The sequence below is a fragment of the Pseudophryne corroboree genome, chromosome 4 (assembly GCF_028390025.1).
Source record: "Pseudophryne corroboree isolate aPseCor3 chromosome 4, aPseCor3.hap2, whole genome shotgun sequence".
Lineage (NCBI taxonomy): Eukaryota > Metazoa > Chordata > Amphibia > Anura > Myobatrachidae > Pseudophryne > Pseudophryne corroboree.
This window is the reverse complement of record NC_086447.1, coordinates 642872296-642890079: the sequence shown is the minus strand read 5'-3', so window position 1 is coordinate 642890079 and position 17784 is coordinate 642872296. Positions and strand designations below refer to the sequence as shown.

Sequence of the window (17784 nt, the reverse complement as noted above, 5' to 3'; positions counted from 1 at the left end):
CCGGGAGTGGACAACTGGGAAGCAGACTTCCTCAGCAGACATGATCTCCATCCAGGAGAGTGGGGACTTCATCAAGAAGTTTTTACAGAGATAACAAGTCTTTGAGGAATTCCTCACATAGACATGATGGCGTCACGCCTCAACAAGAAGCTTCAGAGGTATTGTGCCAGGTCAAGGGACCCTCAGGCAGTAGCGGTGGACGCCTTGGTGACACCTTGGGTGTTTCAGTCGGTCTATGTGTTCCCCCCTCTTCCTCTCATCTCAAAAATATTGAGAATCATAAGACAAAAAAGAGTGAAAACAATACTAATTTTTCCAGATTGGCCTCGAAGGGCCTGGTATTCAGATCTTCAGGAGATGCTCACAGAAGATCCATGGCCTCTTCCTCTCAGGGAGGACCTGTAACAACAGGGGCCCTGCGTGTTCCAAGACTTACCGCGGTTACGTTTGATGGCATGGCGGTTGAACGCCGAATCCTAGCTGGGAAAGGTATTCCGGGGGAAGTCATCCCTACTCTGATAAAGGCTAGGAAGGAGGTGACGGCAAAACATTATCACCATATCTGGAGGAAGTATGTTTCTTGGTGTGAAGCCAATAATGCTCCTACGGAAGATTTCCATTTGGGCCGTTTTCTCCACTTTCTACAGACAGGAGTGGATATGGGCCTAAAATTAGTCTCCATTAAGGTACAGATTTCTGCCCTATCTATTTTCTTTCAGAAGGAATTGGCTTCTCTCCCAGAAGTCCAGACTTTTGTAAAGGGAGTACTGCACATCCAGCCTCCTTTTGTGCCCCCAGTGGCACCTTGGGACCTTAACGTGGTGTTACGGTTCCTGAAGTCTCACTGGTTTGCACCTCTTCAAACGGTTGAATTGAAATTTCTCACTTGGAAGGTGGTCATGTTGTTGGCCTTGGCATCTGCAAGGCTGGTGTCCTAATTGGCGGCCTTGTCTCACAAGAGCCACTATTTGACCTTCCATGTGGATAGAGCAGAGTTGAGGACTCGTCCTCAATTTTTGCCTAAGGTGGTTTCTTCATTTCATATGAACCAACCTATTGTGGTGCCTGTGGCTACGTGTGACTTGGAGGATTCCAAGTCCCTGGATGTAGTCAGGGCCTTAAAAAACTATGTAGCCAGGACGGCTTGGGTTAGGAAAACAGAAGCACTGTTTGTCCTGTATGCAGCCAACAAAGTTGGCGCTCCTGCTTCGAAGCAGACTATTGCTCGCTGGATCTGTAACACGATTCAGCAGGTCCATTCTACGGCAGGATTGGCGTTAACAAATTCGGTAAAGGCCCATTCCACTAGGAAGGTGGCCTCTTCTTGGGCGGCTGCCCGAGGCGTATCGGCTTTACAGCTTTGCCGAGCAGCTACCTGGTCAGGTTCAAACACTTTTGCAAAGTTCTATATGTTTGATACCCTGGCTGATAAGGACCTTGCGTTTGCTCAGTCGGTGCTGCAGAGTCGTCCACACTCTCCCGCCTGGTCTGGAGCTTTGGTATAAACCCCATGGTCCTTACGGAGTCCCCAGCATCCTCTAGGACGTAAGAGAAAATAAGATTTTAAACCTACCGGTAAATCTTTTTCTCCTAGTCCGTAGAGGATGCTGGGCGCCCGTCCCAGTGCGGACAAAATCTGCAAGGCTTGTATATAGTTGTTGCTTACATAAGGGTTATGTTACAGTTGAGATCAGTCTTTAGCTGATACTGTTTGTGTTCATACTGTTAACTGGTTGCGTACTGTATATTCCAGTTTATACGGTGTGGATGGTGTGGGCTGGTGTGAATCTTGCCCTTAGATTAACAAAATCCTTTCCTCGTATTGTCCATCTCCTCTGGGCACAGTTTCTCTAACTGAGGTCTGGAGGAGGGGCATAGAGGGAGGAGCCAGTGCATACCCATTCTAAAGTTCTTTATAGTGCCCATGTCTCCTGTGCAGCCCGTCTATACCCCATGGTCCTTACGGAGTCCCCAGCATCCTCTACGGACTAGGAGTAAAAGATTTACCGGTAGGTTTAAAATCTTATTTATTTTTTTTACTCGCGGCACACTGAACAATATTTTAAAATTGCCAAGGCACACCATCAGTTCCCCACAGAAAAAAAACAAAAAACACACATTGGCCCTCACAGTAAAAAAAAAAAAAATCCACACATACATTGGCCTACACAGAAAAAACAATCTCATTGCTTCCCACGTAAATCAATCACATTGCTCCCCACATAAATCATGTTGCTCACACATAAATCCTATTGCTCCCCACATGAATTATTCACATTGTTCCCCCCATAAATCCATAAATCCTATTGCTCCCCACAGGAGAAATAACATTACAGGTATTAGTCCCTACCTGTCAGCTGTCCTCCTCCCTGTCCCTCAGTGGCGGGGGTTGTTCATAGTGGAGTGCTGCGAATACTGAGGTGTGGATGTGGGTGGGCAGGGAAAGCTGTGGATGCAGGCGGAAACTGGAAGATGTGTATGCAGGCGGGTGGGCTTGCTGGGTGGTGAGACGCGGCGGCCGTGACCTGTGATATCACACCGATACGTCATCAAGGCATAGGTCACGGCCAGCGCATGACTGATCCTCTAAGAAGAGCCCAGACCAACAGTTCACTCTGAAGGTGCAGGAAGCTGCTCTGGCTCCGCGGCACACCTTGCAACTGGTCGCGGCACACTAGTGTGCCACGGCACACTGGTTGAAAAAGCCTGGTCTAGGCTATACACAAGGTAAGTTGCAATACCTAAAATTTTAGCACTTCCAAGATATAGTTTCCCAACGGTAGGCCTAAAACCCATCAGATTGGCTCCTGACACATCCTGTGCATCACACGCTATGTCAGTCCCATCATTTTGGCATCGTTCCTAAAGTGCAATGTGTGCAGAGATCTGCCTGATGTCTGCCAGCGACACAATTTGGAATTAAATGGATCATTGTGATCTAAATGATGATTGTGTAGTGTGTATGCTGTACATCAGCCATTTTCGGGATTGTTTTGGTCAGTTGTGATCATTCTAGTTGTCGTGCAATAAGCCGTCCAAATAAATAACGCTGGCCAAAGTCTTGCTCGCAGCTCTGTAGTGTCCTTTTCCATTCATTTTAACTTTGTAAATGTTGGTACTACATCTGCTTCCTGACGTTACTTGGTGTGGAAAAAAGCCGCGGCTTCTTCATCAGCCGCATACAGATGTACAGTACATGTGTTGCATATCAAATTAATCAGCAGATTCTCCTGGTGCATCCCAGTCGCACTGCATTGCAACGAAGATCCATTTTTATGTAAAGAGATGTGAAACAGACACCTTCCCCTGGCAGAGTCTCATGGGACCTAGCACGCTGAGAGGGGCTGTTCAGCGCGACAGCAGCAATAATATGAGGACACATCTATAGCCGACATAGCTATGACATATCACAGGGTCAAGTTTCAACTTACTGTAGATTTGTTTTGAAACACCTAATTGTAGTACACCAGTTCTAAAGTACACATTTGCTGTGAAGTGATCTATGGGAAAATTCTGAAAAACTATTCTGCAGTAGTTATGATTTTCTCCTTATAATGCAAATAAAATAATATATTTATGTCACAAACGTTCTGCCTGTCATGAAAAGAAAGTGCAAAACTGACCCCCTCACAAAAAGCTTTCAAAAGTGTTCTGGCTTGGCCATTTGTACTATTATAGCATTTTAAAATCTGTATTTGATTATACCATTTACATCAGTGATTTTTTATTTGTTTCCAGGGTTCCTGACCATCAAGATATAGCGTTTGGAGCTTTACAGCAAGGTACAAACTGCCTTGACACATTGGGTCATTTTGCAGATGGAGTTGTTGGTGTCTATGAATGCCATAATGCTGGAGGTAACCAGGTAGGTGTTAAAATACAAATAATACAAAATGTTTGAAAGCAGAACTTGAAGTAATTTACGCCTCATCTTCCAGAGTAATCTGTAAAAGGAAAAAAAAAGGGATGTAGTTAAATTATCAGCATTGAGAATGTAGCCATGAGAGAGCGCAGTGTGATGTCAATCCCGCCATGCCAGCATTGTACCAATGCTATAATGTGCAGCATTGTAATCGTGTCTGCTTTACAACTTTAACCCATTCAAGTCCACTTGCCCTCTTTTTATACAGTTAGACTGAAGAGCTTAAGCCGCACTCATTCTCCGCAGCGAGGGGCTGCTTATTTTTAATGCTGCCCCACCTGGTAACTCCTGGGCTGGATCGTGTAGTGCAACCAGCATGCACTTGTGTGCTGACTTCACTTTTGGGAGGCAAAAAAAAAAAAAGTAATGAGTGAAAATGCTGGCGGGAAGGACTTTAAGTCTCCGAACCCCAGCACCTAGAAACATGGGGACACCCTCGTTTGAAATTTACACCCTTTAAGATTATTACATTGTGATCATTGTGATCACCAGGCATAAGAACCTGCACAGCAGAAAAATCATGGTGAACAGAGCTGGGGAAACCCATATCTTCCCATCTTGTGTCAGATAAAAAAAAGTGGTCCTTTTATTTAATGTAGGTTTCTGCAGCGGGGTACACTGGTATTCCCCAGGGAATAACATCGGGGTGTAGAATTGGATCTTGATCCGAGGCACCAACAGGCTAAAGCACCACCTCCTCTATAGCCCCGCCTCCAGGCACTGAAGCTCAGTTTGTTAGCTGCCTGCACTGCAGGCACCAACTTACAAAGAGCTTTTTAAGAAGAAAGAAGACTTCAAGGGCCGCAGCACAGACACTAAATGCTGTGTATGTCAGGCTTACATTCTGTGCTGCTGCTCCATCACCTCCCCCAGCGGCGCTGCATACTCCCACGCCATTGTTTCCGGGTACTTACAGCGGAGGCGCTCCGGTCATCAGGCACACATCACCGGTGCTGCTCTCCTGGATCGCATGGCCACACTTCAGGGAGGAGGTAAGAGAGTCCCCTAGGTGGGACCCGCCGATATCGCAGTCCCAGGAGACGGGCCACGCCGCTGGCGTGGACACTGTGGCCGTGCAGGGACCCCATTATATCCACCAGGGCAGGGGAGCACAGGTCAGATTTTCTAAAAATCCATTTATTATATGCTCCATAGTACCCGGTGGTGAAGTCCAGCAGAGGGGATAAGGCGCTGTCCTGTAGCCCCTCCCACAGCTCTAGGCGCCATCTACAGCAGGTGTTCACACCCTGGAGCTGCATCTCTCTCTCCCTGACTCCCTGTCCGCATTTGGGTGCCATTTCACAGAGCTGCGCTGATCCTGGGACTGCTGGGCACCGTCTCCTTTGTAAAGCCGCCTGTCTCATCAGCGCTGTGCATTTACAGGACTCTTAAGTATTCTACATGTCGTTTAGATAGCGTTAGTTAAGAACAAGTGTACTGCTATAGGAATATTTAGAACAAGTATTCTGTGATCTACATCCAGTGTTGACTGTGCATTGTTATATCTGTATACATACATTTCTATATGTAGTATTACTAGTCCAGTGCAGTTTTATTTGTTATATGTAATAATTTCTGCATTGTACCTGTGACTGTGTGTGCCTATAGCTGCTGTGTGGATTCTATTCTGTCTATCACACATATTGCTATCACTATATTCTGTGCCCTGGGGGTCTAAGTGCGTCAGGCCTTAGACCCCCAGGGGGTCCTTGACTCTGTAGGTTTGTCTGTCACTGAGCTGGTGGCTACAGGACCAACAATTGAGCAGGGGTCATCCCTTCTGGATCTCCAACTGGGTCCTCCTAACGACTGTTGCCAGTCTACGGGGTTGGGGCGCGGTGTTGGAGCAACACTCTCTCCAGGGTCGGGGGACCAGGGAGGAATCTCTCCTCCCGATTAAACATTCTGGAATTGCGATCAGTGTTCAATGCGTTGACACTGGCCCTGCCTTTCGTACAGAACAGGCCTGTTCAAGTACAATGAGACAACGCCACCATGGTGGCATACATAAATCATCAAGGCGGCACTCGAAGCCGCGTGGCAATGATGGAAGTGTCAAAAATTCTTCGATGGGCGAAACACTATCTGCCAGCTATATCGGCAGTGTTCATTCCGGGGGTCCTCAACTGGGAAGCGGACTTACTCAGTCATCAGGATGTACACGCCGGGGAGTGGAGTCTTCATGCGGAGGTCTTCCAACTCCTTGTGGACAAGTGGGGTCTACCAGATGTAGACCTGATGGCGTCTCAACACAATCATAAGGTTCCGGTCTTTGGAGCAAGGGCAAGGGATCCTCAAGTAGCGTTCGTGGACGCACTGGCGATTCCATGGAACTTTCGGCTGCCATACGTGTTCCCTCTAGTGTCACTCCTGCCCAGGGTACTACGGAAGTTCAAGCAAAAAGTAGGAATACTGCTTCTAGTCGCTCCAGCGTGGCCCAGACGGCATTGGTTCTCAGACCTGCAGGGTCTTTCAATCGAGCGTCCTCTTCTACTTCCTCAAAGCCCATACCACCTCGTGTAGGGCCCTTTGTTTTTCTACCAGGACCTGGTAGACTGGTTTAGACGGTGTGGCTCTTGAAGCTTCACTCCTGACGGCCAAAGGATTTTCTGAGGCGATTATTCAAACTATGTTGAAGGCCCGCAAACCGGCTTCTACACGGATTTATTATAGGGTTTAGAATTCTTACTTCACCTGGTGTGCTGCTAAGAATTACGTTGCATACAAGTGTAGTACTTCTAGACTTCTGGCTTTTTTACAACAAGGCCTGGATTTAGGACTTCGCCCGGCCTCCCTCAAGGTTCGCATTTCTGCCTTGTCGGTGTGGTTTCAGCGAAAATTTTTATCTATTCCTGACGTTCATACATTCACTCAGGGCGTACTACGGATTCAGCCTCCCTATGTCCCTCCTGTGGCTCCATGGGATCTGTCTGTTGTTCTTATTGCCCTTCCAGAGTCTCCGTTTGAACCTCTTGAGTCTGTGGACCTTAAATGCCTTATGCTTAAGGTAATTTTTCTGTTGGCTATTGCCTCTGCTAGGAGGGTGTCAGACTTAGGCGCTTTCTCCTTTCTGATTTTTCCCCGTGACCGGGCAGTTCTTAGAACTTGCCCTGGTTATCTGCCTAAGGTGTTGTCATCTTTCCACCTTAACCAATAGATTGTGGTTCCTGCCTTTATCTCTCCTGGTTTGTCATCCAAAGAGCGGTCTTTGGATGTGGTATGGGCTCTCCGTATATATGTAGAAAGGACTGCCTGTATCAGGAGATCAGATTCTCTTTTTGTACTTTTCGGTTTTCACAAACGTGACTGGCCTGCGAATAAGCAGACCTTGGCCAGATGGATTAGAATGGTGATTGCACAAGCTTATGCTCAGTCTGGACTCCCAGCTCCTGCTGCTGTCAAGTCCCATTCTACTTGGTCTGTTGGACTTTCTTGGGCAGCCCGCCGTGGCTCGTCCGCTGAACAATTGTGCAAGGCGGCTACGTGGTCCTCAGTGAACACGTTTATCAGGTTCTATGCCTTTGATACTTCTGCCTCCCAGGATGATTCCTTTGGATGCCGGGTTCTTGTGCCCGCTGCAGTGCATCCCCTCCCATGAACAACTGCTTTAGGACATCCCCGATGTTATTCCCTGTGGAATACCAGTGTACCCCGCTGCAGAAAAGGAGATTTATGGTAAGACTTACCATTGTTAAATCTCTTTCTGCAAGGTACACTGGTTTCCATAGGAAATAACATCGGGGTGTAGAGTTGGATCTTGATTTGAGACACCAACAGACTAAAGCTTTGACTGTTCCCAGGATTGATATCAGTGTTGTTACACAGTGGTGAGTCTATCTGTAATTTACATGTGGAAGCATACAGCAACATGAAAAGTACAAGAAATTTTATTTTCAAGACAATATCATTTAAGAATGGGAGTTAGATATTGGTGAGTTATATTGTTTCTGTGCAGGGTAAACACTTGCTGTTTAATTTCTACACAGCTATTTGGGTTTCAGTTTGAACACGCTCCACCCATATCTAAATCTCTCTGCACATGTTTCATCGGGTGTAGTATGGTATACCGGCGGCCGGGTTCCCGGCGACCAGCATACCGGCGCCTGGAGCCTGACCGCCGGCATACTGAAAGCGTGGCGAGCGCAAATGAGCCCATTGCGGGCTCGCTGCGCTCGCCACGCTGCGGGCACGGTGCTATTTATTCTCCCTCCAGGGGGGTTGTGGACCCCCACGAGGGAGAATATCTGTTGGTATGCCGGGTGTCGGGGTTCTGGCGCCGGTATACTGTGCGCCGGGATCCCGACATTCGGCAACCTGAAGACCCCCCGTTTCATCTGCCCCACCTGCATTTCAGCATGGTTTTGCCCAGTTGCTTGCTTTTTTGGTTTGCTAACAAATCTGAATAAGGCCCATGATTCTTTACAAGGAATCTTACTCCATTTATACCATTTGGCTGCCTTTTAATTTAGTTAGTTTTCTGGCACAAAGGAATCAAAAAGATTAAGAGGAAAAATAGTGTTTATTCGAGAAATTGGAAATAAAACAATAGTGCACAGTGTCTAAAATGAAGAGGAGAATTCAATCAGCCGTGGTAATTTTGCTGTGGCTAATTGATGCTCCGGGGCTATTCAGTTAGACCCAAAAGCTGGCACTTATCGGGTATTTTCTTTTTCACCTGCCCGAGGCAGCTCCGTATCACGGATCCTGTGTGTTAAATGTACTTACCAAGAATAGGCGATTAGTGTTTGAAAATTAAGGAGCATCAATCACCTAACCTTAAATATGTGAGCTCAATGCCTTTTTAGAGGTGAAAATAAGTTTACCTTGTAATAAACAAGTATTTATTTAAAAGTAAAAAGTAGAGCCCTTGCCTGGCGGAGCAGACGTAGCTCTGTAAAATACGTCCCAGTTCAGTACTAATGTAACAAAGGATCTGCCAACACTAGTCTCTGCTTTGTGCATCTAGAAAGTGGGCAAGGTACAGAGGTCCCATAGGAATGCTCTGAAAACTTTATGGTTTCCATTTGCAATTGCTTGCTAATATGATTATCTGATTCCCATGTGTAGAAATCACAAACATCAATGACATACAAGCAAGAAGCTATAAAGCCATACATTTTTTTCTTTTAATTGTAGGAATGGGCTCTAACGAAGGACAAATCCGTGAAGCACATGGATCTTTGCCTTACTGTTGTTGATAGAGAGCCAGGCTCACTTATAAAACTTCAAGGTTGCAGAGAAAATGACAGTAGACAAGTAAGTGCAGTACAATAAATGTATACACTCAATAGTAAGTATATATTGGTATAGAAGTGCTCAGTTTAATAGCATCCTGACCAGACCAGTTTAATGTTTTGGAGACGAGTGTGAAGGTTATCCCCAGTTAAAGGGTCCCACTCTCCCCCCAATACAAAACATGTTTTTTTTAACATACATGGTGTGTGTGTGTGTGTGTGTGTGTGTGTGTGTGTGTGTGTATATATATATATATATATATATATATATATATATATATATATGTATATGTGTATATATATATATGTGTGTGTGTGTGTGTGTGTATATATATATATATATATATATATATATATATAAAAGAGAGAGAGAGAAAACACAGATCCGGCACTCATGGTTAAACAGCTGAATGTATACTTGCTCCGGTGCCTTCCTACCAGATCTTAACGACTGTATATACAAAGAAGGTCAACGATGGCGGCACTCGGGAAACGAATAAGAAGGTGAAAAACGTTGGTGTTTAATTCATCTACGTTTCGGGGTACGGATCCCCGTCATCAGGACACACACAAACCGTTTGTGTGTGTGTCCTGATGATGGGGATCCGTACCCTGAAACGTAGATGAATTAAACACCAACTTTTTTCACCTACTTATTCGTCTCCTGAGTGCCGCCATCGTTTATCTCCTTTGTGTATGTGTGTGTATACACTGCTCAAAAAAATAAAGGGAACACTAAAATAACACATCCTAGATCTGAATGAATGAAACATTTTTATTAAATACTTTGTTCTTTACATAGTTGAATGTGCTGACAACAAAATCACACAAACATTATCAATGGAAATCAAAATTATTAACCCATGGAGGTCTGGATTTGGAGTCACCCTCAAAATTAAAGTGGAAAACACACTACAGGCTGATCCAACTTTGATGTAATGTCCTTAAAACAATCTACTATAAAAATCTACTATAAAAAGCAGTGCAGCCCCAATGTCTCATTGAGACCCCTTGGTGCCAGAGTTTGTAATTCATGGATCCATTTTGACTCCTTTTGCAACAGTTTTAGAGATCTATTTCCCCCTCTCACTTTAGATGGTACATGATCTATAATAATGTATTTAAAACAAGCAACACTATGTTTAGCGACTGCAAAGTGCCGTGCCACCGGCTGGTCGCTGGTTCCACTCAGGATGGCTTTCCTGATGGCCAATTTGTGATTGGCCATTCGTTCCCTCAGTGTGCAGTCGGTTTTCCCACCCCTTCAGTGGGAGAAAATATAACATCAAGTTCAGACTCACGTGCACGACTAAGTTTATTATCTACCTAATTAGTTGCCCTTGTGGCTTGCACTATGTTGGGAAAACCGACTGCACACTGAGGGAACGAAAAAGTCAGCTGTGAAGAAGTCAGCTGTGACGAAACGCGTTGGGCTCCCTGTGGTGACCCCCCTGTGCCTATTTTAAAAGCTAAGCTATAACTTCTTATTTTTTACTGAGACATTTATAACCCCAGGATTTTACTAATAGTTTTATGGTTTAAACCTACTTTTATGTGATTAATAAAACTTGTTTGTATCATTTTATAGTTTTTTGGCATTTAAATCAATCTTTTAACAATTGCATTTTAAATCACACCAGTCGCCGGTACCTTTATTCCCCCATTTTTTAAGTTTTCCCAGCAGTCCTGTACCAGTACTGCGTTCTTAAGGGTTGGCAGACACCTTTAGTAAGGTTGCGTGTTTTTTAATGAATTTTAGCAATTTATTTACTAAATCTGCATCATACTGAGAACCCACCTCACAAGTGGCGCTGTGTCAATTCCCTTTTCTACACATATATATATATATATATATATATATATATATATATATATATATAACGCAACTACCACCTAGGTGGAAGGTGCACTCACGCCCAGAAATCAGTCTCTGAAATCACTTGTAGGTTCAATTTATTTTAATCAGGTTCAATGTTGATGCCGCTTTTCATCGACGTTTCGGTCCATATAAGGACCTTTATCAAGACAGGCACTTAAAACACCTAAACAATCGGAAACAATTAAAATCAATATGTATAAAAAACCAGATTATCAACACCAACACCACCAGTGCTTCCCAGGCCCTAAAGACTGTCACCGAGCAGCATAACCGTGCTCTAATAGAATCAAGAAACTCTATCCATGTGTGATTTAAAGACGCCTCCACCCTCAAGTTTCACCTCACACAGAGTATGTACTTCAACTCAACAAATAATTACCTGGACAACACACTAGGTCATACTAATGTAATAAATTGCTTCTTCAACACATAGAAGATGCTATAATAATAAAGATAAAAACATATGGCCCATTAGATAAACTCCCAAGCCACTGGATAGTGTAAAACTAACACCTGAGGCCACCCAATGAGAATCATACCTGATAGTTTATTAAAACAACGGATGGCAGCTGAAGGCTCAATGCATTTCTCTAACGTCCTAAGTGGATGCTGGGACTCCGTAAGGACCATGGGGAATAGCGGCTCCGCAGGAGACAGGGCACAAAATAAAATCTTGAGATATCAGGTGGTGTGCACTGGCTCCTCCCCCTATGACCCTCCTCCAAGCCAGTTAGATTTTTGTGCCCGGCCGAGAAGGGTGCAAACTAGGTAGCTCTCCAGAGCTGCTTAGAATAAAAGTTTAGTTAGGTTTTTTTATTTTCAGTGAGTCCTGCTGGCAACAGGCTCACTGCATCGTGGGACTAAGGGGAGAAGAAGCGAACTCACCTGAGTGCAGAGTGGATTGGGCTTCTTAGGCTACTGGACGTTAGCTCCAGAGGGACGATCACAGGTTCAGCCTGGATGGGTCACCGGAGCCGCGCCGCCGTCCCCCTTACAGAGCCAGAAGAGACGAAGGTCCGGTGAAAGCGGCGGCAGAAGACATCCTGTCTTCAAGACTAAGGTAGCGCACAGCACCGCAGCTGTGCGCCATTGCTCTCAGCACACTTCACACTCCGGTCACTGAGGGTGCAGGGCGCTGGGGGGGAGCGCCCTGAGACGCAATATAACACACATATACCTTAGCTGGCAAAAGGAATACATCACATATAGCTCCAGGGCTATATGGATGTATTTTTTCCCCTGCCATTTTACACAAAAAAGCGGGAGTTAAGGACGTCGTGAAGGGGCGGGGCCTATCTCCTCAGCACACTGGCGCCATTATTCCCTCACAGCTCCGCTGGAAGGACGGCTCCCTGATTCTCCCCTGCAGTACTGCATCTGATTCAGGGTAAAAAAGAGAAGGGGGGGCATTTTGGCAGCAAATAACTAGATTAACAGCAGCTATAAGGGATTAACACTTATATAAGGTTATCCCTGTATATATATAGCGCTGGGTGTGTGCTGGCAGACTCTCCCTCTGTCTCTCCAAAGGGCTAAGTGGGGTCCTGTCCTCTATCAGAGCATTCCCGGTGTGTGTGCTGTGTGTCGGTACGCGTGTGTCGACATGTATGAGGAGGAAAATGAGGTGGAGGCGGAGCAGTTGCCTGTGTTAGTGATGTCACCCCCTAGGGAGTCGACACCTGACTGGATGATTGTGTTTAAGCAATTAAGTGATAATGTCAGCAATTTACAAAAAACTGTTGACGACATGAGAAAGCCGGCAAATCAATTAGTGCCTGTTCAGGCGTCTCAGACACCCTCAGGGGCCCTAAAACGGCCGCTACCTCAGTGGGTCGACACGGATCCAGATACAGATACTGAATCTAGTGTCGACGGTGACGAGACAAACGTAATGTCCAGTAGGGCCACACGTTACATGATCACGGCAATGAAAGAGGCATTGAACCTTTCTGACACTACAAATACCTCAAAGGCGGGTATTATGTGGGGTGTGAAAAAACTGCCAATAGTTTTTCCTGAGTCTGAGGAAATAAATGAGGTGTGTGATAAAGCGTGGGTTTCCCCCGATAAAAAACAGCTAATTTCTAATAAGTTATTAGCACTATACCCTTTCCCGCCAGAGGTTAGGGCACGGTGGGAAACACCCCCTAGGGTAGATAAGGCGCTCACACGTTTATCTAAACAAGTAGCGTTACCGTCCCCTGATACGGCCACCCTCAAAGAACCAGCTGATAGGAGGCTGGAAAATATCCTGAAAAGTATATACACACATACTGGTGTTATACTGCGACCAGCAATCGCATCAGCCTGGATGTGCAGTGCTGGAGTCGCATGGGCGGATTCCCTGACTGAGAATATTGATACCCTGGATAGGGACAATATTCTGTTAACTATAGAACATTTAAAGGATGCATTGCTATATATGCGTGATGCGCAGAGGGATATTTGTACCCTGGCATCAAGAGTAAGCGCAATGTCCATCTCTGCCAGAAGAGCATTATGGACCAGACAGTGGTCAGGGGACGCAGATTCCAAACGGCACAGCACCATGCAGCCGCTTCCCAGGAGCAGAAGCCCTCCCCTGCTTCTGCCAAGTCTTCAGCATGACGCTGGGGCTTTACAAGCAGACTCAGACACGGTGGGGGCCCGTCTCAAGTATTTCAACGCGCAGTGGGCTCACTCGCAAGTGGATCCCTGGATTCTACAGGTAGTATCACAGGGGTACAAACTGGAATTCGAGGCGTTTCCTCCTCATCGGTTCCTGAAGTCTGCTTTACCAAAGTCTCCCTCCGACAGGGAGGCAGTTCTGGAAGCCATTCACAAGCTGTACTCCCAGCAGGTGATAATCAAGGTACCCCTCTTACAACAGGGGAAGGGGTATTATTCCACACTATTGTGGTACCGAAGCCGGACGGCTCGGTGAGACCAATATTAAATCTAAAATCTTTGAACACTTACATAAAAAGGTTCAAATTCAAGATGGAGTCACTCAGAGCGGTGATAGCGAACCTGGAAGAGGGGGACTATATGGTGTCGCTGGACATCAAGGATGCTTATCTCCACGTCCCAATATATCCTTCTCACCAAGGGTACCTCAGGTTTGTAGTACAAAACTGTCATTATCAGTTTCAGACGCTGCCGTTTGGATTGTCCACGGCGCCTCGGGTCTTTACCAAGGTAATGGCCGAAATGATGATTCTTCTACGAAGAAAAGGCATCTTAATTATCCCTTACTTGGACGATCTCCTGATAAGGGCAAGAACCAAGGAACAGTTAGAAGTCGGAGTGGCACTATCTCAGGTAGTGCTAAGTCAGCACGGATGGATTCTAAATATTCCAAAATCGCAGCTGATTCCAACGACACGTCTACTGTTCTTAGGAATGATTCTGGACACAGTCCAGAAGAAGGTGTTTCTCCCGGAGGAGAAGGCCAGGGAGTTATCCGAGCTAGTCAGGAACCTCCTAAAACCAGGACAGGTCTCAGTGCATCAGTGCACAAGGGTCTTGGGAAAAATGGTGGCTTCTTACGAAGCGATTCCATTCGGAAGATTCCATGCAAGAACTTTTCAGTGGGATCTACTGGGAAAATGGTCCGGATCGCATCTTCAGATGCATCAACGGATAACCCTGTCGCCAAGGACAAGGGTGTCTCTCCTGTGGTGGCTTCAGAGGGCTCATCTACTAGAGGGCCGCAGATTTGGCATTCAGGATTGGATCCTGGTAACCACGGATGCCAGCCTGAGAGGCTGGGGAGCAGTCACACAGGGAAGGAATTTCCAGGGCTTGTGGTCAAGCATGGAAACATCTCTTCCTATAAACATTCTAGAACTAAGGGCCATTTACAATGCCTTAATTCAAGCAAAACCTCTGCTTCAGGGTCAGGCGGTGTTGATCCAGTCGGACAACATCACGTCAGTCGCCCACAAAAACAGACAGGGCGGCACGAGAAGCAGGAGGGCAATGGCAGAAACTGCAAGGATTCTTCGCTGGGCGGAAAATCATGTGATAGCACTGTCAGCAGTGTTCATTCCGGGAGTGGACAACTGGGAAGCAGACTTCCTCAGCAGACACGACCTTCACCCGGGAGAGTGGGGACTTCACCCAGAAGTCTTCCACCAAATTGTAAACCGTTGGGAAAGACCAAAGGTGGACATGATGGCGTCACGTCTAAACAAAAAACTGGACAGATATTGCGCCAGGTCAAGGGACCCTCAGGCAATAGCAGTGGACGCTCTGGTAACGCCGTGGGTGTACCAGTCAGTGTATGTATTCCCTCCTCTGCCCCTCATACCGAAAGTATTGAGAATCATAAGAAGGAGAGGAGTAAGAACTATACTCGTGGTTCCGGATTGGCCAAGAAGGTCTTGGTACCCGGAACTTCAAGAGATGCTCACGGACGAACCGTGGCCTCTACCTCTAAGACAGGACCTGCTACTGCAGGGGCCTTGTCTGTTCCAAGACTTACCGCGGCTGCGTTTGACGGCATGGCGGTTGAACGCCGGATCCTGAAGGACAAGGGCATTCCAGAAGAAGTCATCCCTACTCTGGTAAAAGCCAGAAAGGAAGTAACCGCAAAACATTATCACCGCATTTGGCGTAAATATGTTGCGTGGTGTGAGGCCAAGAAGGCCCCTACACAGGAATTTCAACTGGGTCGTTTCTTGCATTTCCTGCAAACAGGACTGTCTATGGGCCTAAAATTAGGGTCCATTAAGGTTCAAATTTCGGCCCTGTCGATATTCTTCCAGAAAGAACTGGCTTCAGTACCTGAAGTTCAGACTTTTGTGAAAGGGGTGCTGCACATACAGCCTCCTTTTGTGCCTCCAGTGGCACCTTGGGATCTCAATGTTGTGTTGAGATTTCTAAAATCACACTGGTTTGAACCATTGTCTACGGTAGATTTAAAATATCTCACGTGGAAGGTGTCGATGCTGTTGGCCTTGGCTTCAGCTAGGCGTGTGTCAGAATTGGCGGCTTTATCATGTAAAAGCCCTTACCTAAATTTTCATTCTGACAGGGCGGAATTGAGGACTCGTCCTCAATTTCTACCTAAGGTGGTTTCTGCATTTCACATGAACCAACCTATTGTGGTACCTGCGGCTACTAGGGACTTAGAGGACTCTAAGTTGCTGGACGTTGTCAGGGCCTTGAAAATATATGTTTCCAGGACGGCTGGAGTCAGGAAAACTGACTCGCTGTTTATCCTGTATGCACCCAACAAGCTGGGTGCTCCTGCTTCAAAGCAGACGATTGCTCGTTGGATTTGTAGTACAATTCAGCTTGCACATTCCGTGGCAGGATTGCCACAGCCAAAATCAGTAAAAGCCCATTCCACAAGGAAAGTGGGCTCATCTTGGACGGCTGCCCGAGGGGTCTCGGCTTTACAACTTTGCCGAGCAGCTACTTGGTCAGGGGCAAACACGTTTGCTAAATTCTACAAATTTGATACCCTGGCTGAGGAGGACCTGGAGTTCTCTCATTCGGTGCTGCAGAGTCATCCGCACTCTCCCGCCCGTTTGGGAGCTTTGGTATAATCCCCATGGTCCTTACGGAGTCCCAGCATCCACTTAGGACGTTAGAGAAAATAAGATTTTACTTACCGATAAATCTATTTCTCGTAGTCCGTAGTGGATGCTGGGCGCCCATCCCTAGTGCGGATTGTCTGCAATACTTGTATATAGTTATTGTTACAAAAAATTCGGGTTATTATTGTTGAGCCATCCTTTCAGAGGCTCCTTTAAATTTATCATACTGTTAACTGGGTTCAGATCACGAGTTGTACGGTGTGATTGGTGTGGCTGGTATGAGTCTTACCCGGGATTCAATATCCTTCCTTATTATGTACGCTCGTCCGGGCACAGTATCCTAACTGGCTTGGAGGAGGGTCATAGGGGGAGGAGCCAGTGCACACCACCTGATATCTCAAGCTTTTATTTTGTGCCCTGTCTCCTGCGGAGCCGCTATTCCCCATGGTCCTTACGGAGTCCCAGCATCCACTACGGACTACGAGAAATAGATTTATCGGTAAGTAAAATCTTATTATTTCCAACACTAGATCTGCAATTTAAAGGCAAAGAAAAAATAACCACCAACCGTAATCATATGTCAGAGGATAGCTGCAGAGGTATCGTACTCACAGTTCGAGTGTCCAGAGCCAAATGATAGCTGCATGTTGTTCAGCCTCAGCTGACAGCTATTTAAGAGTCAACCACAGGAAGTACCACTTAAGGTAATTAACAAATACTGAACCACGCTGTAGGGAAACCAATACTTAAAAATGAAAACCAGACCTGCTGAACAAGCACTATATAGCCTAGGGATCAAGCTGGGTAGGTTTCGCTACAATAGGCAAGTTAAACATGAGGGAAATCTATGGTTACTCGAGCAAACGCCGGAGACGCGGCTTCCGTGTTCCACCGGCAGGAAGTCCATGCGTTCCACTGGGCGGAAGTGCCGCTACTCGGCTCACATACGAACCAAATCGTGGTTATATTAATGTATGTGACTAAATGGGATGTACTAACAGTAAGCAACATTCACCAAGGTCTAAAACTCAGCTACAAAGCCCACACGTAACATTTAAAGAACGTGTGGATCATGACTAAGATCCGCTTTACCGGAAGTGACATCATTACCTACACTGGGCATACAAATGGAATGTGAGGCTGTCAATCACCAGAAAACGTCATGTGCACAATTCTGACAACAGTTAGATAATTGGAGAGCCCAAGAGCCAATGATCTCACTCA

The 17784-nt window shown here is 46.1% G+C and overlaps 1 protein-coding gene across 2 annotated transcripts in view; it reads left to right on the top strand.

Annotated features, from left to right (window-relative positions):
• Nucleotides 1-17784, top strand: part of GALNT2 (polypeptide N-acetylgalactosaminyltransferase 2) — a 443362-nt gene that overhangs the window by 402419 nt on the left and 23159 nt on the right. For both annotated transcript variants that reach the window (XM_063917730.1, XM_063917729.1), the window contains exons 14-15: nucleotides 3739-3865; nucleotides 9059-9178. In XM_063917730.1, coding sequence (XP_063773800.1) covers nucleotides 3739-3865; nucleotides 9059-9178 — 247 coding nt within the window. The remainder of the gene's footprint in view (nucleotides 1-3738; nucleotides 3866-9058; nucleotides 9179-17784) is intronic.